The sequence below is a fragment of the Hoplias malabaricus genome, chromosome 9 (assembly GCF_029633855.1).
Source record: "Hoplias malabaricus isolate fHopMal1 chromosome 9, fHopMal1.hap1, whole genome shotgun sequence".
Classification (NCBI taxonomy): domain Eukaryota; kingdom Metazoa; phylum Chordata; class Actinopteri; order Characiformes; family Erythrinidae; genus Hoplias; species Hoplias malabaricus.
The window spans coordinates 19,762,347-19,790,197 of NC_089808.1; the positions used below are offsets into that span (position 1 = coordinate 19,762,347).

At 38.0% G+C, this 27,851-nt stretch overlaps 3 protein-coding genes across 5 annotated transcripts in view; 2 read left to right on the top strand and 1 right to left on the bottom strand.

Annotated features, from left to right (window-relative positions):
* Positions 1-7,640, bottom strand: part of acin1a (apoptotic chromatin condensation inducer 1a) — a 22,355-nt gene extending 14,715 nt beyond the window's left edge. The window contains exons 1-3 of the mRNA XM_066681759.1: positions 7,479-7,640; positions 4,605-4,670; positions 4,368-4,479 (exon numbers count right to left, since the gene is read on the bottom strand). Coding sequence (XP_066537856.1) covers positions 4,368-4,479; positions 4,605-4,670; positions 7,479-7,616 — 316 coding nt within the window. The 5' untranslated portion in view covers positions 7,617-7,640. The remainder of the gene's footprint in view (positions 1-4,367; positions 4,480-4,604; positions 4,671-7,478) is intronic.
* On the top strand, positions 6,982-27,235 carry dhrs1 (dehydrogenase/reductase (SDR family) member 1). Of its 3 annotated transcripts, none has more exons than XM_066681760.1 (9): positions 6,982-7,002; positions 19,259-19,402; positions 19,935-20,078; positions 22,004-22,083; positions 22,859-22,991; positions 23,081-23,224; positions 24,177-24,246; positions 24,385-24,465; positions 25,923-27,235. In XM_066681760.1, the coding sequence occupies exons 2-9, from the start codon at positions 19,259-19,261 to the stop codon at positions 26,057-26,059; spliced, it is 933 nt and encodes a 310-aa protein (XP_066537857.1). In that variant the 5' UTR covers positions 6,982-7,002; the 3' UTR covers positions 26,060-27,235. The 3 variants fall into 3 exon arrangements, with proteins under 3 accessions (XP_066537857.1, XP_066537859.1, XP_066537858.1); XM_066681762.1 differs by lacking the exon at positions 6,982-7,002 and adding an exon at positions 16,442-16,659; XM_066681761.1 differs by lacking the exon at positions 6,982-7,002 and adding an exon at positions 18,526-18,611.
* c9h14orf119 (chromosome 9 C14orf119 homolog) lies at positions 9,338-14,125 on the top strand. The gene is made up of 3 exons (XM_066681763.1): positions 9,338-9,616; positions 11,697-12,113; positions 13,247-14,125. The coding sequence occupies exons 2-3, from the start codon at positions 11,700-11,702 to the stop codon at positions 13,418-13,420; spliced, it is 588 nt and encodes a 195-aa protein (XP_066537860.1). The 5' UTR covers positions 9,338-9,616; positions 11,697-11,699; the 3' UTR covers positions 13,421-14,125.
* Positions 27,236-27,851: the final 616 nt, after the last annotated feature.

Below are 27,851 nucleotides of genomic sequence, written 5' to 3' on the forward strand. Positions count from 1 at the left end.
AAATATATCAGTCTGTATGCAATGAATCAGTATAAAGTTTAACTTTTTGAATGAAATTACTGAATTACTGAAATAATGAAGTACTTATAAACTTTTTCATGATATTCTAATTTTCACCTGTATGTATGTGTGTATGTATATGGGTGCTCAGAATTGGCAGGTAAAACATTATCACCTAATAAACCTTATTTTAAACCTGTTGAACTGGTTTTAAGAGGGATGCTGTCTACCTTTTGAAAGAACACAGCGCAGAAGCAGAAAAAAATGCTTACACATTTTTAAATATTTTAATAAAATTCAGTTACATAGAAATAATACTATTATTACATAACAGTACGTACATTACTGTGATTTTATTGCTCAAAGAGGTTGGTTAGAGTTCCGTTAATTTATTGATTTTTAGTTGTTAGGCCTCTTTTTAGCTTAACACTTTTAAACCACTGTAGATCTGTAGCAAGTGGCCTGTGGGTAATATGTCTGTATTTTCTATTTTATCAGTTCCACATATATAGGCACCCCGCTGCATTACAAATTTTAAGAGTCAAATTTCAATGATCTTCAATGGTCAGGACTGCCATAGAGCAGGCATTTTTTTGGGTGGTGGATCATACTTTGCACTGCACTGATGCTGACATGGTGGTAAAACGTTATTTTGTGCTGCGCTAGCATGAGTGAATCAGACTGCCCACAAACTTGTTACACAGTTAAATACAACTACCTTGTTGACCCACATTCTAGGTTAAAATTCAGAGACAGTAGCTCATCTATTGCTGCAATATTTGTGTTATTAGTGATCACAGGGGGCTCCCAACATGAAGCTGCTAGCTGGATATTGGTGAAATATACTTAGTCTAGAAGCGACACTGAGGTGTTTAAAAACTCCAGCAGCACTGCTGTGTCTGATCAGGAACATGTTGTAATGCAAAACACACACACACGCCACCACATAAACACTGCCATGCAGGTATCCCCCCAGCCAAATAAGAGTTGCTCTAAACAGAGTGAAATGGGGCTTTTAAAGTATAGATAGCAAAAAATGTACTTATTTGTAATAGTATAAGTACACCATGCACCTACATGGTAAGTGGAGCTGATACAATGAAAAATGAACAGAGAACACCACGGTCATTTAAAATGTTACGGCTGATCTGTGTGTTTACACTACATGGTAAATGGAGCTGATACAATGAAAAATGAACAGAGAACACCACGGTCATTTAAAATGTTACGGCTGATCTGTGTGTTTATACACAGGTTCACATTATTTAGCACCTTGTCAAAGCGCTGTCTTGATATTGGTTGTCACAGAGACCATTACAACAGTTCAAACATATCTCATTTCATTTTCCACAACCCTTCCAGGACTTAAATATTACAACTGAGCTGGTATAACAACGATACAGCATTTTCAAAGATAAATGGCAGGTTAAAATGACATCGTCCTTCATTAATGCAACGTAGGCTATTGTCTGCACTTGTGCTGTGTGTTGCATCACAGGCCTGGAGGAATGATGTTCATTTTACTGTGTTTGCATATATAGCTGGACTGAAAATACAGCCTCCTGAACTTGAACAATGATAGTTTTGATCAGAATACATGTAACAAGCAAGCAGCTATGTTTCCATAGCAAAAATATTTATTAACCTCCAACTCTCTCTGCAGTACAAAAAAAAAATCCTTGCTACCCACATAACAGTATATATTATCTCATCTATATCCTATTATTTTTCTTGTGTGCGCTTTCACTGCAACTCAGTGTCGAAACATGTATTGTTTGTATCACATTTTTGGTCAAACAGTCATTGGGTGTTCCTCCTAGTGAAAGATCTTGTAATATGTGACCCCATGTCACTCTGTCACTTTGGTGAAATTTGTTGATTGAAGGCACTGAAATAGTCAAGATATCCAAATAAAACTTAAAGTATGTACATAATTTGCAATTCACACAAATCCAAAGCTTATGTACTTTATTGCCAAAAGTATGCATGTGAACTTGGCTGACTTCCTATTCTTAATCCATAGGGTTTAAAATTATGTCAGCCCTTGCTTTGCTGATATAACCCCTTCAACTCTCTTGGAAAAGCTTTCCACAAGGTTTAGGAGTGTGTTTATGGGAATTCTTTAACCATTCTTCCAGAAGCACATTTGTGGGTTCAAACACTGATGTTGGAAAAGAAGGCCTGGCTCAGTCTCCACACTAATTTATCCCAAAGGTGTTCTATTAGGGTGAGGTCAGGACGGCAGGCCAGTCAAGTTCTTTCACATCAAACTTGCTCATCCATGCTTTTATGGACCTTGCTTTGTGCACTGGTGCACAGTCAAAAGTGAAAATGTCCAAAAACCCTGAAGCATTAAGAGTTCCATTCAATGAAACTAAGGGCCGAGCCCAAATCTTGAAAACAACCACACACCACAACGCCCCCTTACCAAACTTTACACTTGGCATATGCAGTCAGACAAGTACCATTCTCCTGGCAACTCCCAAACCCAGACATGTCCATCAGATTGCCAGATGGAGATGCGAGATTCATCACTGCAAAGAACATGTCTCCACTGCTCTAGAGTCCAGTGGCAGTGTGCTTTACACACTGCATCTGACGTTTTGCACTTGGTAATGTAAGGCTTGGGTGCAGCTGCTCAGCCATGAAAATCTTTATACACACCGTTTTTGAGCTAATCTGAAGGCCACACGCAGAAAGTTGGCAACCTCTTCGCACTATGCGCTTCAGCATCTGCTGACCCTGCTGTCATTTTATGTGGCCTACCACTTTGTGGCTGGGTTGCTGTCTTTCCCATTTTGTTATAATACCACTGCTAGTTGACTGTGGATTATTTAATAGTAATCTTTCTACTAAATTTCAAGACTGGACTATCACACTACCACGCTGGAATTCACTGAGCTCCTGAGAATGACCCAGTCTTTCACGAATATTTGCAGATGCAGTCTGCATGCATAGGTGCTTGGTTTTATACACCTGTGGCCATGGAAGTGACTGAAACACTTGAATTCAATTATTTGGATGGGTAAGCTAATACCTATGACAATATAGTGTATATTCTTTTTGTTCATGATTTCACCTGTGTGAAATACAGAGAATTTAATAGACTCCAATGATTCCATTAGCTGGGTATATTGCTGTTTCAGATGTAGTTTCTTGCAAAAATGGGCTCTCAAAAGAGGATGTGAGAGCCAACTAAACAAATTCAATAATTTCATAATGCACATTCAAGCGGCTTAAAGAAGACAAAAAAATACTAATTTAATAAATACTTAGAAATGAGCTTGTTGCTCATTGTTATTTCTTTTTTAAAATTTAGTAAATTCGACTGGATTAAGAAATTTCAGGTTTTTCATATCTCAATATAAAGACTACGCTCTGAAAAGTTTGTTCTGTTCCCTAAATACTTCAAACTGGAAGGGGGAAGAAAAGAGGGGGAAAAAAAAATCCCGCTTTGGGCCCACATGCATGGTTCATTCTTCACTGTAGTTGTCCATATTTCTCTCTAGCCAGTGTGAACTTGGAATGTCCAGATGGATTGGCATAAAAGTTGCATGAATTCCAGTATGGCTGTTACGGATTCAGATACGGATTTCAATACATATGAAAGTGGCTCAAACGCATACTTAAAATGTCAGATTCAGTGATATTTTTTTTTTTGCTGTTTACACAGTCACAAAATCAAGACATCTGTGTTACATATGAAGGAAAAAGATTAGATATGACCCAGTTTGCCCTGCTGTGGATGTATTTCACTTTTTCTATAGTGGCACTGTCACACAAGCACAGAATTTACCCGGAGGAGCTGTATGTATGAATGTGACCACCCGCAACATTCGCCCTGGACATTACTTGGACTTTACCCAGAGTCTTTATCCTGGTATCGCACTAGTAAAGTGAGCACATGTGAGAATGGAGCAGTAATTATTCCGGAGTTTCTCCTGGACACACTGCACATGCGATTGTCCACGCCTAAAGTGTTTGATTTCCCGCTGAGAGAGCATGCCTGAGACACAAAATCTCCCGTTGTGTGCTGCATGTGTGAAAGGCCACTCCGGGATATCTACGGACCCAAGACTCCGGAGCTTCTCTGGAAATTTCTTCAGTTCATGTGTGAAAGAGTCTTAGGTTACAATTAATTTATATTATCTGTATTAATTTATATTATCTATTTTCTAAATAAAAGCCTAAAGAAATGCATTATAAAAATCCCACAACTTCACATTAATCTACATAATGTTAATATACGTTGTTTATGGGGAAAATATGAACAATTAAGTGCAAAACCTTTGGGTGGGGGCAAAAAAATAAATAAAACTAGCAAAGTTTGCAATAGTGATACAACTGTGGAAGTCACAAAAACATACCATCATTTTCAATCGCCTCACGAGCCTCTCTCTCTAGACGCTGTCTTAGAAGTTCTTGTTGCTTTGCAAGGTATTGTTTAATGAAGCTGTTCTGACTCATCTCCTCACCAATCTGCAATGCCAGATTAAAAGAATGATTAAATGTATTGATCACATTTCTCAGAGATAATGCAAAGTCAGATAACAAATTGGGGGGGGAAATCGCATGTTACTTCTGTCAAAGCCAGTTGTGCTTACCTGGGAGTTTGGCTGCAACCCAACATGATGAGTTGAGGATTTCTGTAGGTTTTCCAGCATGAGGGCCTAATAGGTATGCACACAAATAGAGAAAACAATACAGTGCAAATTTAATTATATACAGGATTCATAAACACTGCATTTGTACTTATAAATGTTAATAGGAAAACAGGAAAATACAAAAACAACCCAAAAAAGAAACCAAGCTATACTTCAAAGAAATCCACAACAACACAACTCACTAGATTGAACACAATCAGACTTTAATGCAGATTATCAAGGAGGTATTTCCACTAAGATCAGAGTCAGGGCAGCAATCACTCACTAGATATAAATTTGATACACATATGCAAGTACGATTTGAAACCAGAATCGGTGTGGCACACAAGGAGCAACAGAACCATTCCGCAATGCTTGTTTTTTCACACCGGATACCACACAAGCATCTCGAGGTGAAAGTAGTTTGTCTGTCCTGCATTTTCCTTTGAAAATACCATAGACAAACGTCTATATTACATGTATATTGCTTAAATAAACTGTATGCTGACTAAATTTAAGCAAAGACTTTAGTTTGAAAAAGATTAAAAAAAACATAAACCTGACTTGCTGCCACATCAGACTTTGGTCTCATCATTTGTATAAGGTCTGGGTTTGCACTCAAAATGCTGCTGCAAAAGATTAAAATATAGGTGTCTGTTAAGATGTTTATTAGTGTAGATCACGTTCAGCATAAATACTGAATTCTACTGCTTCTGCATAAAAACTGACTTGTTGCTGACAGCATTCATCACAAGGTTCACAAGACCCAGCAAATCATTATAATTCATGTTGTCCACACAATGTGAGGACAACAGAATACAGGAAGTTTATCAAGACTTAATTTTCCAAAAATCTAATTTAAACACTGAAGAGTTGTTTTATTTCAGCATTATTTCACTGTCTTAATTGTACTTAATATATTATTGACTCTAAGTACAGATGCACTGATAAGGCAATGCCCAAAATGTCAGGGAAATAGGCATGTAAAAACAAAAAATGGAGATCTACTCATGGCCATTCAAACATAAATGTTCTATAAACTATAACTACGAACTACTTCTACTTGAAACAGCATTCAAGGTAAAAATTAGCAGACAAGCATTTCCTAAAACATCCAACAAGTACATCATGAAATATTATTTAAATACTTGCATTTTAAAAAAATTAACACATGCAATGTCAATTTTAGATTATACAAAGATGACTCATCAATGAATACATCTAAAGAGTGGGATAAATTTGGCACTTCGAAAATTCAGGTCCACATGATGACGCATATCAAGTCAGGTTAGATGCAGACATTTGATGATATTGGTTGGGTCAGGCTCAGCAAATTTTTAAGCCTGGCATTTGGACATAAATTTCTAATCAAAATTAAAATACTAAAACACCTCACAGAAAGAAGCAAATAGTACATCACTGGATAGACACTGGTGATGTCAAAGTGCATGCGATCACACTAGGTAGTATTTTAAATGTTGTATATCAACACTAAGTCAGTTCATTAGTATATAATGTAGAGCATTTTGTATTGCATAGCAGTATGTGATTTCAGATGCAGCTATAACCACCATCAGATTCCCTGAACATGACATTTCACATTTGGTCTGCTGTGGTTTTAGTATGATCGGCAACTTCCCTTGGATATTTCCTTTTGTATACATATTACATAATACCTATTGGTATAACCTAGTGACTGTCGTGTAAAAATCTATTTTATTTTAATTTCTGTCATTTTCTTGGCATAAATAAAAATATGTTAAACTTTAATGATGATTGGGTTAATGAGAATTGGTAAAAAATGACTTGGAAACAAATCTTATATTAACTTATATCAAAAATATTTGTAAGCTATCATTTTATCCCTTCTCCAATAAAATGAACATTCCTATTTGGAAGATATGGGATTTTTTTCTCTGACAGACATGGTAAACATGTTAGTATTATGTGTAAAGTCTTCATTTGGACCAGTGGGAGTATGAATATACAGCTACACAAATATTACACAGTGCTATTTCATGTAAGATTTGTTACAGCATGGTTAACGTCTGTATTCCCTTTTATTACACTGCATAAACTATTCCAGGCACGTTACAGGATTGAAAAGGTCTGTGTTCCCTTCTAATATTGCGAATGTGCGCTATTCCAGGTTAGATTGATTGGAGAAATTTCTCTTTTCCCCTCCGATGTGTGAACCAGGATTGGCAAATGACATCAATATGATATCAACAATAATGATGTAATGCCATCTCTAGTAAACAAAATCAAACCAGCTCACTATCCGCTTTGGCGCCTTGTGTTTACAGTCCGCAATCCGATGAAACGAAAGAGCAGGAGAGAGACGGAAAATAAAAGAGCGGTGTGTATTGATTCATAAAACCCCCACCCTTCGCGCACACAAAGCGTAGAGCCGCCGACAAGTTGAAAAACTAACTAAACACTCAAGATTAACAGCCGAGTATAAGCTTTCAATGAGGACACGAACACTTTGTGTACTTCACGGTTCGTCATTAACTCGGTCTACAAACGCGTGGCACAACGTTAACCGCGGCTCTCGACAAAGCACGAAGTTCTTCTTCGTGTAATTTTCCGTTCCACCTTAAAAATGGTGCAGTCGTATGGGGCAGCTGCTCCATTTAAGGTGGAACAGAAAATTCGAACATTTCGAAAAAGAAGCTGCCGAATATTAGCTATTTCTGCGTCCGTAGGGAAAGGCGGAGGGCCACGATCCTCTACAAATTAACGTTAACTGAAGACCCCAGCAGCTCGCGGCTGTTTACAGACCCCAAACACCGAGCTATCGGCCCTTGGCAGAATCCCGTGCCTCGCACTCACCCCTTTGAGTCGTTTGATGAGCGCATTTTTCTGGCCGCTCTTCGAGAGCCCTCTTTCCTCCAGGGCCGCCTTCAGGTCCGCCACTCGGAGCGAGTGGAGCGCTCTCCCGTCCAGCGTTACGTCCTCGAGGTCCGCCATGTTGTTGAAACGCCGCTCCGCTCCCTTCTCTGAGACGCGAGAGAGAGACGCCCTCCGCGCTGACGTCACACGGAGTGCGAGCAGCAGCTACTTCAACAACGAAACGGATTATTAAAAAATTTACAGGAAAAACCCAGGTAGAAAAATTTACATATCTACAGCAAATATTATCTCAGCTTAGTATAAACCATTCCCTATTTAAAAACAAATACTATATTCTTTTTCTTGCGTGCATTACAATTATATCTTACTCTTATTATTTTTGCTTGAATGTCCCAAAATTGTATATTAAATATATGCAATCAATTGCCAAAAGTATTTACTCCAAACATTATATTCAAATATTCCAATCACTTCCACAGGTCTACAAAACCAGGCACCTAGTCAGGCAGACTGCATCTACAAATATTTATGAAAGAATTAGTCGCTCTCAGGAGCTCGGTGTATTCCAGTGTGGAAGCATGATCGGATGCCACCTGTGCAACAAGTCCAGTCGTGAAATTTCCTTGCTACAAAATATTCCACAGTCAACTGTCAGTGGTATAACATATTGGAAGCAGTTGGGAACGACAGCAACTCAGCCACGAAGTGGTAGGCTATGTAAAATTTCAGAACGGGGTCAGCGTATGCCGAGGGGCATATTGCGCAGAGGTTGCCAACTTTCTGAGTCCGTTGCTACAGACTTCCAAACTTAATGTGGCCTTTAGATTAGCTCAAGAACAGTGCGTAGAAAGCTTCATGAAATAGATTCCATGGCCAAGCAGCTGCATCTAAGCCTTACATCACCAAGTGCAATGCAAAGCGTCGGATGCAGTGGTGTAAAGAACGCCGCCACTGGACACCCTAGAACAGTGGAGATGTTCTCTGGAGTGATGAATCACGTTTCTCCGTCTTACAATTGGATGGGTGAGTCTAGGTTTGGCGGTTTCCAGGAGAACGGTATATCGGTCCACTGGCATAAAAAGGCTGGCACACCACTGACTGTAGACCACTGCTGGTCCACCATCGGACCACTCAGATTATTCTCCTGTACAGGATATAACTCATTTATAATCTCCTCAAACAGATTTTACATTCACAGAGACTTTTATTCTGGAAAACAAATTAATACCAATATTACCAACAACTGTGAGAGATATAATATATAAACCTGATATAAAATGATTATGCTAAACATGTTGACACTGTGCTGGATTAAAATGGTTTATGATATAAATCATACTAATTTAATTAGTATCTTATTTATAAAGTATAGCCAAAGGACCTAATGAAGGAAAAAAAATTTAATTGGACTGTGAATGGAAAAGTGCTAAAATGTGGCATTTTGTCTAAAATTCTGTTTAATCAGCAGTGGTCCGCCCAGAAAACGCTGTGTAAAACACTAGTGGACCTCCAACTTTGCTCTCAGTGGGTCAACAGTGGTCCTTGCTCTCTCAGGACATGTGCCAAGTGTAAAGTTTGGTGGAGGGGGATTATGGTGTGGGGCTGTTTTTCAGGAGTTAGGCTCGGTCCCGTTGTGGACAATTTCATGCTCCTGACCTTGTGGGAACAGTTGGGGTAGGGATGGCCATCTAAGATGAATATGAACGTGTGTGTGTGTGTGTATACTCTATCTCTCTCTCTCTCTCTCTCTCTCTCTCTCTCTCTATATATATATATATAGTCCGTGGGGCCCTTTAATAGCGCAGTGCTGGTCGCTGTTAGCCGATAGGGGCCGCTGTAGTCACGGCACGGCTTGAACACTTCCACTGAAGAAGTGGAATATTTATTTTCCTCTACTTCATAAAAGGATAGTTTGTTTCAAACAAGGAAAGCTAAACTTTAAAATAATGACATATATAAGAGTTTAGCGATTTCCGTTGTAGGGGCGAGAAGGAGCGGCTCTGGAGATTATGAGCCTCTTAGAAATATCACATTTTTTCACAGATTCAAAGACCTTTTTCGGATAAACACACGCTCATATTTCCGTAGTGTATTTTCTGAGAAGAGGAATCAGCCAGGTATATATTTATCGTTTTAATATAAAAATGCATTTTAAAGTACATTATATGTTCACAATTTCGTAGAACTTAGAAAAGGAGGAAATGAAATGACACTGGAGCAGCTGCTCCGCGTCCAGTGCCGAGCGGGGTTTGTAGCCCCTTGAGGACTGGGCTGTGGAGCCATTGAAATGCGTTCACTAGAGTAAGCCCCATCCCGGGCCCAGTTTCCCAAAAACATCTTGGTGTTAAGATCATCTTAACAGAGAGAGAGAGTGTTCAGTGTGATGCTCACTGTTCAAATCATTTTGATTTATTGAGAAATGTTGTGTGCACAAATGTTTGGATATATAATTCAAAGTTTAAGGGACCCTCTGAAAAAAATGCCTGGATTTACTTTGAAACAAACAAACCCTATTTCCTAAAACGCTGGGATGATTTGAAAAACATACATGTAGTGATGTGCACATAAGTGCAATGTTTAAATGAAATCAATAATGAAATGAGAGGATTTCCAATGCTGAACCTATTTAAGGCAAGACAAGGTAGTCTAATAGTCCCACAGTGGGGAATTTCAGAGTGTTACAGCATAAAAAAGGACAGAAAAAACATAAGATAAGCTATAACATGATATAGGCTAAGCTTAAACATCCCAAGTTCTAAAAACCCAGAAGGCACTTAGCAAGTAGCAGGTACATCTAAACACTGCATGTCCTGAGCATCCAGAAGCATCTGCCGAGCTTCATCAAAGTTGTTTTATGGCAGTTTTCTTAACTGTAGCAGGGCCAATTGGTGGTGAGCATGGTGAGTTTGTCCTCATGTTGTACCTGTTTATTTATTTGATGATCTCAGAGAAGCTGAGGCTTTTAGAAATACAGACATGGGAGGTTCACTGTTCTTTAAAGGAGATTTTGTGTGGGCAAGTAGTGAAAAAATTTGAGTCACAGTTATACATGTAATATAACCTAGTTTTTTTTTTCATCTACATTACAAAAAGTAATTAAAAGCTTCAGAGAATCTGGAAAAATCTCTATATGCAAGTGACAAGGCTCAAAACCAATACTGGCTGACCGTAATCCCCCCCCCCCCAAGTTCTCTGGGCACAAGCTCATGTGGCACGAGATGGAACGAGGAGGGGAATAGTGCCCTTTAGTGTGCAATTAATCAAAATTAAAACTTTTTTTATTTTTTGGGAATAATGGATGCTGCATCCTCCAGACTAAAAAAGAAACTCTGTATAAGAAACTGTTGTGCTACAGTGATAAACATAGCCCCATAAGCTTGGGAGAACTTAAAACTTAACTCTGCCATTGCCTCAAGAAATGAAACCTGAAACTCTTGGAGAAAGCCATTCTATATTGAATCACTAAGGAGTTTTCTGGTCCAGGTTCTTCTCAGTAATAGAAACTTGTCCTGTGTTCAGGGGAGTCCATGTTTCAGCTTGTTTTCATGAAAAACGAATGATACTAATGATTAAAAGTTCCGTCCAAACCAGTGCAAAAGCCAATATCTCTTATGGAGTGGGGTGAATCAGTGAACATGTCATAGGTGAATTGCAAATGTTAGAAGATTCCATTGATGTGGAGGCAAATATCTTCCTTATGAGGATAGATGTCCATTTACAATGCTCAATTTCAAATTTCAATTCAAATCGTTTATTGTCATTTGCACAGTAAGGAACAGGTTCCGTGTACAATGAAATTCTTTCTTTTGCTCCTCACCATGAATGCCAAACGGAAGAGAATGCTGCCTACATAGGCAGCTCACTAGGTTTTGGGACAGACCCATATGATGCCATCAAGATGACATATTTTCCTGTGAAGCCTATGGTTATTTCAGTAAAAATCCTACATTATTCTGTACATGCTGCAAAAACATGGCTTTGTAGACTGACCTGGCCTGCCTCTAGTCCTGATGTCTCTTTTGAGCAGCTGAAGTCTTGTATCAAGTAAGACATAAATTCCATGGGCAAAACTGTAACAATTAGAACCATTGGCTCCCAAAAAAAAGATTAAATAGTGTAATTATGCAGGAAAGGTGAACATGCCTCTGTCCCAAATGTTGAGGTCTGCTTTTAAAATTGTGCTTCTGCTTGTTTCAGAAAATGGCCTGGTTCAATTATGCCTTGCAAGGTGAAAACCAAGCATCACCACCTCAAATGAAGAACTTAATGACAACTGATCACACATTCTTTGAATCAAACCTCAGCACATCTGTACCAGCATCTTCATCCGGTAGTCCAAATATGCTTCCGTCCCCCATTGCAGACTTTCCTCCTGTTTCGCAGGACATTGCGCCCCCAAGCTTGGGACAGCTTTCATGCACCTCTTCCCTCAACATGAGGGTGAACCATGATCCCATCCCAGTGTCCTACGTGACTCTCCAGGAACAGAGGTGTGTGTTAAGCTGGTTCCTAGGGTGGGGTCCTCCTCAAAGAGAGCGCTTTTTGCAGGACTTGATTTCAAAGGCGGTGCCAGGAAAAGTTAGTAGCTTATTGGATCAGCTCAATACACTTCAGGTGATTTTTATGTACATTATTTATTTTATTAATCTCATACTTGTTAGGTTTTTCCAAATGTCTGATTTCAGAGTATAACACTAATCTAAACTGATGAGAAAAATGAATAAGTTTATATTATGCACAGCTCCTCTTACTGTGCTGGAGAGTCTTACAGAAGACAGAGGCACAGATGACCACCGCCTCTTTGGGTCAAGCTTAAGGATTGCACCATCTTACATAAGAGAGGAAGATTGTTATCTATTGTTAGCCACATATGCATTTTCATCATAGGATCTAATAGAAAACTTTGTTATTCATACACAGGTCATAGCTTAGCAATAATAGCATAACAGTAATCATGTTACTTCACTCATGTTTTGTTTAAGTGTGTAAGAGACTACAGATACATGTCACAATCTTTTATTGCAGTCTTTTCCCACCATTTACAGGGTTAATAAAATGACTCTTCTGACTGACAGAGGAACAGAGCTCTGTGTACAACCGTGATGCGGTCAGGGATCCATACTTCTATAAAGTTAATGTCAAAATTAGGAATAAGGTAGTTGTGAGAAACAATAAAAACTTAGAAATATCTCAGTTTTTATTTAAGTGGTTGAGTAATGTGTAGATACCTACTATGGCAGCTACTATACACTGGGATGTCACTTGCAAAATATGGATAGGCCCAACATTTTAGCACAACAGAATTGTGAAGAACGTTGACCTTGGCCATTATCGGCCATACTGAACGTGGCCATTATGTAGTATACTGAGGTCACAAAATAGTATTATTTTTATGCGGTCTCAAAATACTATACAGTGGTCACGACTAGCTAAATAAACCCACCATGTCACCTTAGGGGCTCTGTAGATCCTAACTGCAAAGTCCATGACAGAATTATTCAACAAAACGAAAGCAACAGTTCCTGTCAGTAACAAAACTTAAGCAACACATGACGAACTTAAATAGATGGCAGTCTCAATGTCTCTAAAATAAAATTGTATTAGTAAATTAATTACATTTTACTGCCTTTCTTGCCTTGAGTTTGGCATCTATGGGCAGATATGGCATTAAATACAAACTACATACATACCCTGTGTTTAGCTGAGGTTTTCACCAATTTGCATTTTCTTGTTTCTCTTTACTCAAGGTAAAGGACCGTCCACCTAATATTTTTGAGTGTCAGTTGAGGCTGTGGACTCAGTGGTTCGAGTCGTGGAGTGAAGATGAGAGGAATGCTTTCTTGAACAGCCTTGAAGACAGAGATCCAACCTTTGTTTCTCAGTTCTACAGAGGACTCGCTTGTACTGCGGGAAGAGACTGACTTCAATGAATTTATTTTGTTGTTTACATAAAAAATGATTGGGAGGAGGTAAAGAAATGTATTTGGGTGTCGGCAGTTACTGTTCTAAACAGTCTTCAATGACAGCTTTAAATGTCATGGTCCTGCTGGCCTATAATTACCTGATTATACTTGTATGCCAATACAGAACAATTGTTATGGAGTCCTAGGCAAATTTACACCATGTAATGCCCCAGTACCACTGTGTTGTTAGCCAGATTATGTAGTTTACTATTTTTTTCCTTCTGCAACCATGTGTAGCCTATGTCTGATTAGCCAGGCACTAATTTCCTAGTAATGATGATCACATGTTAATACTTGTAATCAAAGTTTCACTACCTGGCCACTGGTTTCAAGTATGCAGCCATATGCCACAGTTGCATCAGATAGAGATTAAGTTGAAAAATGCCAGTGTATTCCTTTAATAAAAATTTTGCTGTAAATTCAGTCCTACTGTTCTAGGGGTTCTTACTGCCCTGTCCACTATGATTTGTATTTGTCATTTATCTCTTTAAAAAAATGTTATTTCAGTTCTTTTATAACATACTTTCTTAGACAAACAGTTTCTTAGATGAGTAAAACTGAATGCACAGGGCCCTGTAAAACTACAGGGTGAGTAATGTGCAAGTTCCTTGTCCTAAACTATATGTAAAAGTGTTTGAACAGAATGGTGCATATGGAATTAAAGCATGGAATGTCACTTTTCGTGTGCATGTATTTGTTTTACTTTCCCTAGAGTTGAGCAAGCACAAGTTTTGGGACAGAAAAGAAAGTTTTATGATCCTTAACAGTATTTCTTTTTTCCCCTTGTTTTATTTATTTAGTGTCCAAGTCTAATGCAAGAGATTCAGACCTTAATTCACGGATTATTGGGCTGTAGCTGCTATTTCTGTTAAGGTATCTCTAGTCTCATATTTGGTAAAAAATATGCACTGTTTTCTTGTTGTCAGACAGATTTTTTTGGTTGGAATAATGTAGTTGGGTAACACCACACTAGTAAGGGTCTTTTTGTTAGAAAGATAACATTGTGTTTTTATGTTTCAGGAGTTACACCGAGTTACTGGGTCACTGACAGCATAAGCAGAGCATTGGTGTCCTCCCTATGACAATTCTTGCTTGCCTTCACAGCAGACTTCTGGTCTGATTTGGCAGGTCCAGAACATTCCACATTTGGCACGCAAACATTTTATAGTCTGTTTGGAATGACAAAAAAAAAAATATGTGGAATGACTGCTTTTTATTTATACACACCCATGAGCCAGAGCTTTACGGCAAATGACAACAAAACCTTAGACATGTTAATATATAAACAACAATCATTATTATTCTCCTCAAACATACAATTCCATCTTAAAAGACAACTTCAAATCACTATTTATAATGGTTCTAGAGGAAGCACAGCCTTCGAAGCAGAAGGAACATAACTGGTTACCAGCCAAAAATCAGGGATGAATGTGATTGGTTAAAATCTATTGCGCTGAGATTTTTACATACTGCTGCATAAACCAGTAAAACCCCGCCTAGACCCTCATTGTGTGCCTACTCTAACTGACAGAAATGACTTTGGAAGAAAAAAAAAAAAAAGGTCCAATATACTGTACACTTAGCTCTGTTTCATAGTCTGTTAGAAGGGTTGCAAATATTTCAGTATGTTGTTTTGCTTAAATGGAGGATAATGTAACTGCTTCTGAAGCTGAAGAATGTTATAATGATCTGTCTCCGAGTCAGATTCTACAGAAGTACTTTCCTGCATATTTGTGTTATAACTGCTGCCTCAGAGGAAGCTTCAGAAAGTTATAAAAAAAATCAGCTGCCTATGAGGCATATTTTAAAGAAATAAGTTTTGCACATGTGATTAATATGGCCTCTGAAGGCAGCAGAGCATTATTGTATAACATTCCTCAGCTCCATAGAGGCAGCAGTCATAACTTACACTATATTTCTAAAAGTATTCACTTACCTATACAAATCATTAAATTCAGATGTTCCAATCATTTCCATGGAACCTAGGCATGTAGACTGCTTCTGCAAACATTTGTGAATGAATGGTCGTTCTCAGGAGCTCAGTGAATTCCAGCGTGGTCCCATGATAGGATGCCACCTTTGCAGCAAGCCTAGTCGTGAAATTTCCTTGCTACATTATATTTCACAGTCCACTGTGGGTGGTATTATAACAAAATCAAAGCAATTAGGAACAACAGCAACTCAGCCACAAAGAGGTAGGCCATGTAAAATGACAGAGTGGGGTCAGTGGATGCTGAGGCGCATAGTGAACAGAGGTCACCAACTTTCTGCAGAGTCAATCACTACAGACCCCCAAACTTAATGTGGCCTTCAGATTAGCTCAAGAACAGTGCCCCCAGCTTGCAGAGTTAACAGTTTCATGGAATGTGCTTCCATGGCCAAGCAACTGCATCCAAGCCTTACATCACCAAGTGCAAAGCACACTGCCACTGGACCCTAGAACAGTGAAGGTGTTCTCTAGAGTGACAAATCATGTTTCTCCGTCTGGCAATTCGATGGGTGAGTCTGGGTTTGGCGGTTTCCAACGGCACTTGTCTGACTGAATTGTGTCAAGTGTAAAGCTTGGTGAAGGGGAATTATAGTGTGGGATTGTTTTACAGGAATTGTTCCAGTCAAGCGTTACCTTCAATTCATTAACCAAGTGTAAATATTGTGAAATGTAATAGTGACTCAGCTGTTAAGATTTTATGTGGTGTTTTCTGGATCTAATTTTAAGCTTATTAAGATTATTTTTTTCTATTCACTTAACGAATAGAAAATATATTCGTGTATATTCTGGTACTAGTGAATATTAAAGCTTATTTATACCTAACTATAGCTAACTATTGCAACAAATCATGTCCCTATCAGATGTAGATTACGTAGTGAGTTTTTTGCCTCTTCCGTTGGAGCACGCGCTGACAGCTGGCTCAGTCTCAAATGACTCAGTCCTCCCTACAGAGGGCACATTGTCATTCATGAAATAGCGATTTATTTACAACCAAACCGTGACGACGTGTCTAATTTAAAACGGTTCTCATTCAGCTACAAGCTACGTAACAGCATGTTTAATATTTTTGCAGTGTTTGGAAATAAAACCATGATTTCTTGACTCACGAGGTACACTATACTGGGGAAAGGGAGCCATACGCGAGGGAGGAGTATATAAAAAAGTTGTTTTAATTCCAACTTCAGAGGAGTGTTTAAACAACCAAGAGGTAAGATCAATATTGTCACGTTAAATAAAGCTTAACAAAGGTTATATACATTTGAAACCCGCGTTGTGCTTTTGAGGTAACGTTGGCACATACATTAACGTACATTTTTGAACAGAATGTGACACTTCAGCTCAGTTAATTTATTTCGGGTTTCTAGTATAACAAAAACACGGACATTAGAGCTGTATTTAACTCTTTTCTTGAAAAGCAGGTGGTTTAATAACTTCGCAGTATTTTGCATTTAGTTTGCATGGTGTTTAACGATCATACAGTGGCAAAGTCCGAGCTATTCTCGTTAATGATTCGTTCGTTGAATCAGGAACCGGTAGAACCGATTTAAAATACAACTGAATCTATCATTGATGTAATCTGTAGAATAACATTTTACCACTCACTGACCTTAACTGATCTGATGCTAGTGTATCTATAGTCACCTAACACGTTTATTTTGGGGGTATTTCACAAAGCGGGATTTCTTATGTTATTGTAACAAGCCCAAAGTCAATCCTGTCAAGCGGAAAAAACAGGACAGTGCTCAAATAGGCTTAAGTAATGTAGCTACCTAAGGAATCCTCGCCCCTCGCTGCCGTTGTATGCTTAGCTGAACCCATGTGTGTTTTTAGGTCCTTTACACCTTTATTTGCTACACAAAACATGGGAATTTCTTTTTTAATTCATCCGAGAACTTACGTTTACGTTTCGGCATAGCGGCTCGAGATGATGGTATGTACATGAGCTTTGCCTGAGGTAAACAAGGACTACTGACGTGCAGACTGACCAATTAACTGTTTACAGAGAACGTTACCGACCAATAACGGTAGCTCTACAGTCAAACCGTCCAATCAGAAGATTTTAGGCTACTTCACCACTGCCCCTTCTCACTCAAGCGAACCAAACGCAGTAGGGGAGGGCGGGACTAGTTTGTGAACGAAACGCTTCTCCAAATTGTATGTAAGCTCTAGAAAAACAAAATCCCGGACGTTTGTGAAATTCCTGCCGGACATTTTTTTAAGTCTAAAAAAGAGGATATTTCCGGGTAAAAGAGAACGTCTGGTCACCCTATCAAACAGTGGACCAGGGGCCGAAGTGTATTCCAAACAAAGCATGATTTCTCAGGTTAAATAGATAGAGCACAAATGCAAATACTACCAATAGGAAAAGAGCAGAAGGACTTTTTTTTAAATAGGTTTAGTAGGGCTTTCTTTTTTATTATTCATCATTATTGGTACAAATCCCCTGGATTTCCGAGTTAGCCAGACAAATTACTTCAGCTCCTTTACTTATGAAAACGTTAGTTTTGAGGTAGAGTTAATTTACTTGGCTAAACTGGGAAATCCTGTGTTGACGAATATGCCCCTGTGATCAGAATGTACTATAAATTATTTACCTTAAAATTAACATTATATTTATTTACATGTGCCTTCTGAGTGTTTTTTTATATGTATTTGTAATGAAAATATAGTAATAAATCTGTGAAAAATGACCCTATATGAATATTTTCCCATACTTCACCTAGCACATACATTTTGGCATAGAGTTAGTTTTCGTCCATATCCTTATCACAGTGAGTACTAAAACAAGAATATTTCAAACATTAAAAAAAATCTCAGCAGAATATTGCAGAAATTTTGTCTTTGATTACTTAATATAAATGATCTTGTTAAAGATACTGAAAATCAATAGGAATCTCAGTCGATAAACAGCAAAGCCAGAAACCACTGTCAAATGTACATGACCTTCAAGCCCTCAGATGGCACTATGAGGTCATACTTAAGTTGTAGATAATTCTACATGTCTACGGTCAATTAACAGTTTCTTGCTGCATCAAGGAATCCAACATAAACTCAGCTTAAATGTTATATTTTCAGCACTAGGAGAAATTGAGGCATCCATTCAGTACAGAGCCCTCTGGGCTCAAGGTCATCTCAGATGATTTAAAAGACAGTATGAATGTAAGTAGCGTTCTCATGAGTCTGTCTTTTCTTGAGAAAAAGAAAAAACAAACTAAAGTCTTTTTTTAGCATGGTTCAGATAGTGTTGAGCTGATGTTAGAGCAAAAAGCCCCCAAATTCTCACTGATGATAGGAAAAAAACTATAAATTTTTAAAGAATCTTATTCAGCAGATCTTTAGTCAGAGTTTCTCATGCCTACAATTGTACAGCACTTTTTTAAGATTCTGGAACTGGATTTCTTATCCAAAATTATTTGTTCCACCATAAATGGATGACCATAAATTTTTATGTAAAATGTTCTGTGTATCATTCCACTGTGAGAAGACTTGTGAGGCTGATATTAGCCAATCACAACCAAGGTAATATTCATATATATTCAGACTTGAATTCAATTTCAAATTTCTGCTAAATAAATTACAGTTTAAATACCATCTTTTCATTTCTAAGGACCAAAAGTAATTGGACATTTTTCAGCCAGCAGGTTATTAATATAACATTCAGGTTAAGTTAAGTGGTAAATGACAAATCTGCCTTTAAAGGAGTGTAATAGGATGCGAGATGTAAGGAAAGGGAAAACCTGCTAAGACATGATTCTCGATTACCCTCTTTTTAAAATTTATTTATTTATTTGGCTTTTTCCCCGTAGATGGCACTCTCAGGCTGGGTATGTGTGGTGACTGGCGCTTCTCGGGGCATTGGGAAAGGAATTGCTTTACAGATGTCTGAAGCTGGGGCTACTGTCTATATCACTGGCAGACAGATGAAGACGCTGCAGCAGACTGCAGCTGAGGTGAGCTCACACATAGTAATGCAATGATGCATGAAAGCCATTTTGGAATTACTTCAACATAGTAGTTTTGTTGTTTGCCAGGTGTACATTATGATCTGAAGTATTTCTTCAAAGCCACTTTGTTTCTTCACCACTGTTTCAATTGGAGCACATGCAATTGGACAGGGCTCTAATTGTAGTTATATTTGTAGTGATATAAATGTAGCTTAAGCGTCTTGATCCCGCCTTGCACCCGGTGATTCCAGGTAGGCTCCAGACCCACCACGACCCTGAACTGGATAAATGCTTACAGACAATGAACAAAAAACGAATTAAACATCTTCTGGTTATTGTAAAAGCAGTATATAGGTACGAATTATTATTTTCAGTGTATTTATCAAATAATTAGCCTTAGTATGTCCATTTGTATTTGAAAGTTGCAGCAAATAAGGTTTGTTGCTAGTAGGGGATCAACAAACCTTTTAAAGATATTTCATTCTCATTTCTAAGTGCAATACTACAATAGTTATGTTGTGCCTGCCTGTAACCACAGGTGAACGAGAGAGGTGGCCACTGTCTGCCTGTGATCTGTGACTCATCAAAAGAGGATGACATAAAGATGTTGTTTGAAAAAGTCCAGCGTGAGCAAAACGGGAGACTGGACATCCTTGTGAACAATGCATATTCTGGTGTCCAGGTCGGTACATGTAAATGTGGGAAGAGAGAAAGAGAGTAATTTGCATTTGTCTAGTTTGCATTTGTGAATGTTGCATCTTACTATTCCTCTTTTGCCTGAGAATATATGCTGTATTCACTGCTACATGGAGGGAATGCTAATATATTGGGATTTAACATAAGCATTATTAAGGGGGAAATGTTAATTTATGACAGACTTTCTTAAGTGTAAGTTACATAGGTGCAAGTGTGCAAAATCACTATTCAAAATGGTTCTGGAGGCAGCGCTGCAGGTAGAGATGAATGTGGTTAAAATTGATTGGGCAAAGATTTTCATATACCATGCCATAAACCAGTAACGCTCCACCTAGGTCCTTGTGTTTGCCTGCACGGACTGTCAGAAGTGTCTCTGGAAGAATAAATGCACAGTATAATTTGCTTTTTTTGTTACTGAACTTTGTTTCATAATTTGTTGGAAGTGCTGCAAAAATTTCAGTATTGTGTTTTACTTGAATGAAGGTTAATGTAACTCGCTGCCTCAGAGGAAGCTGCAGAATGTAAGTTACTGCTGCCTCTGAAGAAGCTAAGGAATGTTATACAATAATGCTCTGCTGCCTTAATAGGCAGCAATCTTAAATCAAGTGTGCAAACAGTACCTCTTTAGAATCTGCCTCATAGGCAGCTGAAGTTTATTGTACAACTTTCTGCAGCTTCCTCTGAGGCAGTGGCTATAACAAAAATATGCAGGAAGGTACTTCTGTAGAACCTGACTCAGAGACAGATTCTACATTCTGCAGCTTCTTCAGAAGCAGTTACATTATCCTCCATTTAAGCAAAACAACATACTGACACTTTTTGCAAGACTTCTAACAAAGTATGAAGCGGAACTAACTGTACAGTGTATTGCCCTTGTTTTTTTCTTCCAAAGTCTTTTCTGCGTTTCAGAGCAGGCAAACCATTAGAGTCTAGGCCAGGGGTGAGCAATCTTATCCGCACAGAGCCGGTGTGGCTGCTGGACTTTAGTCCATTCAGGCCAGAGCACACCTGATTTCACTCCTTTAATTAGTTGGTCTCAGTAAAACAACTGATCATGTGACCTTCTAGTTGGTTGAAACAAAAACCAGCAGCCATACTGGCCTTTTACAGATAGATTGCCCACCCCTGGTCTAGGCAGAGCTTTACTGGTTTATAATGCAGTATTTGAAACGCTCCACCCAATCAGTGTTCTCACGGAATACTAACTATTATCACCAGTAGATTGACCAGAGGAGGATGGGTCACCCCTTGTGAGCCTTGGTTCCTCCCAAGGTTTCTTCCTCAGCTGGGGGAGTTTTTCCTTGCCACTGTCGCCCCTGGCTTGCTCACTTGAGGGTTTTATATTTTGTTTTTTTACATTTCATGTCAATTTTTTGAGTAGTGTTTTTGCACACGTGCTACATAGACCTCCCAATATAACTTCAATTCAGCCTACTATCAAATGGAGAGTTTATATATCTCATAGTAAATACATACATTATATATGCAAATGCTTGTAGATGTGAGGTGAAATCTGAAAGGTGAGATGATGTGCTCCTTTTCAACAAGTTAAAATGGCACCCTTTGGTCAAGATACAACAAAGATCACACTCCACAGCACATTTCCCAGCCTGTCTAAACAGACATTTTTGCTTGGTTTCTCTTATTACTCTGCTCTGTTTTTGTTTTCTCACATTGACGCTGTTACAGCATGGAAATACGCAGGTATGGGTTGTTCAAGTCTAATGAACTTAATGTACCTAATGTAAGAAGGATGAAGGGGAGCCAAACCAGAATGGCTGGTTATATCCAATTTTTTTTTTTCTGACTTAAGCAGTCCACAAAAACTGTCTGGGCTGTATGGTATATTTCACACTTTGTGTGTCTGTAGGCATTCCAGATACCCATGTGTCCCTTTTAATGTTTTCACAGGCTATTTTTGACAACATGGGAAAGAAATTCTGGGAGATGGATCCTAATATCTGGGATGATATCAATAACACTGGTCTAAGGTAATAAACAGGAAATGTCACTATGTATGTGGCATGTGCCGCTGAAAATTTCAGCACCCGCTACCTAAAATATCTCTGCCAGAATGTATTAAAATGAAGTGGAAACCCAAGAATATGGTAATAACCTGGTAATATTTTGATGATGGCCCTTAAGAATGATTGTAATACTGCACGTCATTTGCAAGACACTTTCCTTATTGATCCATTCTGAATGTTTGATAGTTCAGACTTGGGATGACAGTTAGGTGGCAATTACTATACACATAGTGCCTCAGATGTTCCCATAGTAAAATATAGTAAATTCTGTCAATTTGACTGCTATCTTGGCAATGCCACTGGGCCATTATTTCTATTCATACAAGATAAGGGGCCTTTCTATAAAAACATACCTGAAATTCACTCCACATTCTACAGACTAGCAGTTGTATTTATAGTTTGAAACTTTCTAAACATTTTTTTTTAAATAAATTTGCCTTTAATAATTAATTACTTGGACTAAGTGGGTTTTCAGATACAAACATTTTAAGAGCAATTTGGTGCAAATATTATATACAAGCTCTAGGCTTTCTGGATAGGGAGCTATAAACCTGAAATTAAACAACATAGTAATGTTTCAAAATCCTACTTGAAACACTGAGGGAGCAGACAAGAATGCCCTTCTCCTTTTATTCTACAAGGCATTCTATTGTAAGTTTTCAAAACCATTTATTGTTATTGGTAATAAAGATCATCTTAATAATATGACATTGATAATACTGCTCTCCCTCTTTTGCAGGGGACACTATTTCTGTTCTGTGTATGCTGCCCGCTTGATGGTAGCTCAGGGAAAGGGCCTTATAGTCACCATATCATCCATGGGAGGTTTAAGGTACCTCTTCAGTGTGCCTTACGGAGTCGGCAAAGCAGCGGTGAGTCACTTAGCGTAGCCTTTTCAACATTTGTAAGTTTACCCAATTACAGAATTTGCCACCATATGTTTTTGTGTATATTCTCTCAGTGTGACAGACTTGCTGCAGATACTGCAGTAGAACTGAAAAGAAGAGGGGTGGCATCTGTGAGCCTTTGGCCTGGTGCTGTAAAGACTGAGCTAGTTTCCCAGAATATCACTGAGAACGAAACCACTTCAGGCTTTGATCCAAAGGTTTGTTGTACTATACCAGAGTTAGTTCCGACCCTGCAATGTGATTGCCTGAGAGTCATTTCAGGAGTGCTAGTATTACGTGATCATGGCACTCTGAACTAAGCTCTTTGGTATTACTCTGCAAAATACACATAACCTAGCAATAAAGGGGTGGAGTGTGTCTGATAGCAATTCCCCACCAATGAGGATCTAGATTGTTCCCATTCACGCACCTAATTTCAAACGTTCGGCACTGTTTCTGATAGCACTTTTCCACTAATGCTGATCTAAATTGTACAGCACCTTTCCACAAAAATATAGGTACTGGAACATAAAAGGTTAATTCCCGGCTGGAGTCAAAGAATAGTTGGTTCTTCTGCATGAACCGTTATGACATCTGTGGGCATGTCGAGCTAAAGAAGCTCAAGAAAGAGCCCAGAAATTAAAGAGTTATGGCTCAGTGGACCCATTCTCTACTTTCAGTTTTGAAAACAATAGAAAATCACAAGGAAAATTTGGTATCTGTGTGTTTTCTGGAGGCATGGTCTGTAGTATTTTTTTTTTCTCTGCTGCTCTTTATCTTAAAATCAAACAATTAATGATGATAACAGAAGTGTGATATAATCACAATATTCCACTCAAGTTTTGTGCTATAACATGAGATATTGGCACTAGTGGACTGACCACAATTATTGCTTAATTAACTAACTAAACCTAGAACCTGAGAAATTCCAAATACTGACTGTAATAATATGTATTATTCCCTTTTTCTTTATCTATTTTGGCATTACCCTTTTCATTTTGTCAAATTACCATAATGAGTTGAAATATCTATCAATTTTATTCACTTCTATTTGTTTTTCTAAAAAATTTAAATGTTAGATATGAGGGGGTTTTTTTGGGTAGCAATATTAGTTTCATTTAAAACATTTTACATAAACATATTAAACTTTTTATCTGTTCAATCTTCCAGTGGAAGGAGGTGTTCAAAAATGGTGAAACAACTGAACTGAGTGGAAAGTGCATTGTTGAACTGGCAAAAGGTAACGCATTCATTAAAACGTGATGAGCTAAGTTAGAACGCTGCCATAATAACTGGTTTATAAAGAAATACAGGTGTGCAAATATTTTCTGGTCACAATTCACTAGATTGTCTGTGCATATCATTTCTTTTTTGATAGACAAAAATCTGATGTCATTGACTGGGAAAGTTTTGCTGACATGTGATCTTGCAAGACGTTATGGATTACAAGATGTTGATGGTAAACAAGTTTTATTTTGTGATTATTCCCTCTTTTCCCAAACCTTTTTTTTAAAAGAAATTGTTGAAATTTTCCTTTTAGAGTCATTCCATCACTAATAGCTCAGGTGAAGAGTGTTAGATGACCCTAGGTGGGGCAAGAGATTCAACATGCAGCAGCTACGGCAATAGAATTTCAAGGATCATTATGATGTGATAAATGAAAGAAAAAACAAACAGAAAAAATGTAAGACAATGCGTGAGGACAGTAAAGAACAATTAATATTTACAACATTTAAAATAGCTAGCTTGCTATGCTAAGAGCTATACCACTAAGAAAATAATGATATTTCATCAGCAGTACACCCGTACACATTTGAACAAAGCATACCTTTTTATTTAGTATTTCAGTGTAGGTTATTATTGTGTAATTTTACCTAGTGAGTGAACTATATAAACTATTTTGGGTCCATCAAATCATTTTTACTTTATTTTTATATTTATTTTAGTCATGTTCATTTTTTATGTATATTTCAGTCCTCCAAGGATGTTTTTATAGGGGCATGCTATATACATTATTAAATTATCTTATATTTTTGTGTGTCCTTAGTTGTAATAATAATCCACTTGTGAAACATATATATGAGTAATGTTAGCAAATTTAAATTAGCAAAGGTTAAATTTTAGTTAGACACGCAGTACAGTATGGAGCAAGGCTCATACTTCACATTTCATAGGGGAGTTGTGGTAGTAGAAAAGCAACCAGGAAAAAGTGAGTTGAGCCGTGCCAAGCTAAGTCCAGTAGGTACCATGAAAGGGAAAAGCACCATTAAGACTGGCCTAGAAGTTGTTAATTATATATTTGCCTCTAGCAGTTTTTGTAAGGAGAAACCTGATATGTCCATTTTTGCATTCTGTGCCTAGAAATTTGTTGTTTTAATTAAGTAGGTTACTGTGTAATTCACCTCTCTTCAAATTTGTTGTTGTTACAATATTTCCTAACTGGTAATTAAAACTGCAATTTGCAAAACAGAAAATGACTAGCCATTTGTGACTAGTGATGGGGACAGCCGTGGCCTGGTAGTTAGGGAACTGGGCTTGTAACCAGCAGGTCATGACTGAAGTGCCCTGGAGCAAGGCCCCTAACACCCAACTGCTCCTTGGGTGCCATGGCTAGGGCTGCCCACTGCTCTGGGCATGTGTACTCACTGCCCCCTAGTGTTCACTAGTGTGTGTAAATATGTGTTTCACTGCACAGATTGGGTTAAATGTGGAGAACAGCTTCCACTGTGTGCAAGCACAGGGGCCGATAAAGTAATTCTAATTCTAGTCAAATCAGTCATTTTCATTTTTGTAAGTATTTTGAGCAAGAGCATCTGAAAACCTGTATTTAAACAAAAGAGTAATTAATTCAGCAAATATATTTTAACAATTCCGTATGTTTTAACAATCAAAATTTGTCTTTTTACCCCCTTCAAGGTCGCAGTGTAGTGGACTACACTTCTTTGAAATTCCTCCTCACACAGACACCTTATTTGTCCTGGCTGTCCTTAATCACGCCCTCGTTCATCAGACTACCACGGTTCTTTTTAAGTTTGGCCAGCAGCAAATTCTGATGTGCTCAGAGAGTGAACACTAAATTTTGATGCAATTTAAATGTGTTGATTTCACAACTAAAATCCATTTTGAAGTCTTTATAACTTTTCAAAAAGTAATGTATTCTAGGTCATTCAAAATCCTAATTCTCTTGGATAAACTTATAATTTTTTACAAAGCATGAAGGATACATTTCTAAATATTGATTTCAGAATTAATATTTTGATGAAGGAGTTGTGGCATTAAAGTGTTTTCTCAAATAAAACACTATTTTTTTCTTTTTTGATTGATTTGTTTAATTTCAATCTTTAAAATGTCATTTTGATTTCATTGTTGTACCTGTCATTCCAAAAGGTATTGGTGGCTTTACGCTGGGTCTTAGTTGATTGACTTATATGTATATGTTGGTCAGGTACTTTGCATTTTCAAACCTGCTTCAGCTGGAATATGTAATATTCTGCAGTTTGTCACTACACTGGCCTGTAACATGCAACACAGCTCCTTGTTCAGACGTTAGTAATCTCCCGTCTAGATTATTGCAACACCCTCCTGACAGGTCTTCCGGCCTGTGCTGTGAGACCGCTACAGATGATCCAGAATGCTGCAGCACGCCTGGTTTTCAACCAGCCTAAAAGAGCACATGTCACTCCCCTATTAGTTGAGCTGCATTGGCTACCCTTAGCTGCTTGCATCAAATTTAAATCACTAATGATGGCAGAGTATTCTTTGGTTCTGCTCCCATCTACCTCAATAGACTCTTAAAACCAAATGTTAGAGCCCGTCCTCTCCGTTCCTCAAAGGAGTACCAACTAACCCGACCAACCCCACGTACAGGTCAGTCGAGGCTATTCTCATCTCTGGTACCACGCTGGTGGAACGAGCTTCCAAGCACCATCAGAGCAACAGAAACCCTCTCCGCATTCAAGAAATCCTTGAAGACCCAGCTCTTCCGAGAGCATCTCTTGCACTGAATGTTTTTCTTTAATGCACTTATTACTTCCTGGCATATTGTACTTAATGTAAGGTATTTTGTATAAATTGTGCTGTAGTTTGAATGTTAGATTCTCTTTTGTAAGTCGCTTTGGATAAAAGCGTCTGCCAAATGCATAAATGTAAATGTAAATGTGCTGACAGAAAGGGCCATCTGTAATGCATGTAAAACACCTTGAGATTTTCAGAACTGGGCAATGCAATAAGCATGCAATGATATTTTGCTTTAGCAACTAAATGCTTCTTGAACTTTTAAATAAGTCTGACTTGTGATTTCACAGAGGGTTTGCTCATCAATGGGCTAGAGTTTGTATATTATGAGTAACAAAAGTTTAAAAACAATAGAATTTTTTCTTGTTACTTACATTCATATAAACACTGTTAACAATGTTAACATTTAACAAATTAACAATGTTAACAAATTAATTAGCTGTTGTAATGTCACTGGTACCTTATCTTACCAAACTAACAGTAGACCTAGAGGCTGTCGATTAACTACACTTCAGCAGTGAACCAATTGTGATTTTTTAACCAGTGGTACAAAAGCATATTCACCAAAAGAGTCATTGAGGAGCAAAGATGGGCAGTAGATATCCACTGTGTCAAGGACTGCATGATAAATGTATTTAAATATTTAAACTAACTACTTTACCCAAGCAAAAACTAAATTGGATAAAAATTCTCCCCAGAAATCCATGATGAACATAACATTGCTGCTACACCTACATATGTGCCAGTTGCACAGCAAACAGAAATGCTGAAAAAATAAGTTATTCATTATATATTATATTTTATTGGCAACTTTTTGAAAATAATATTTTG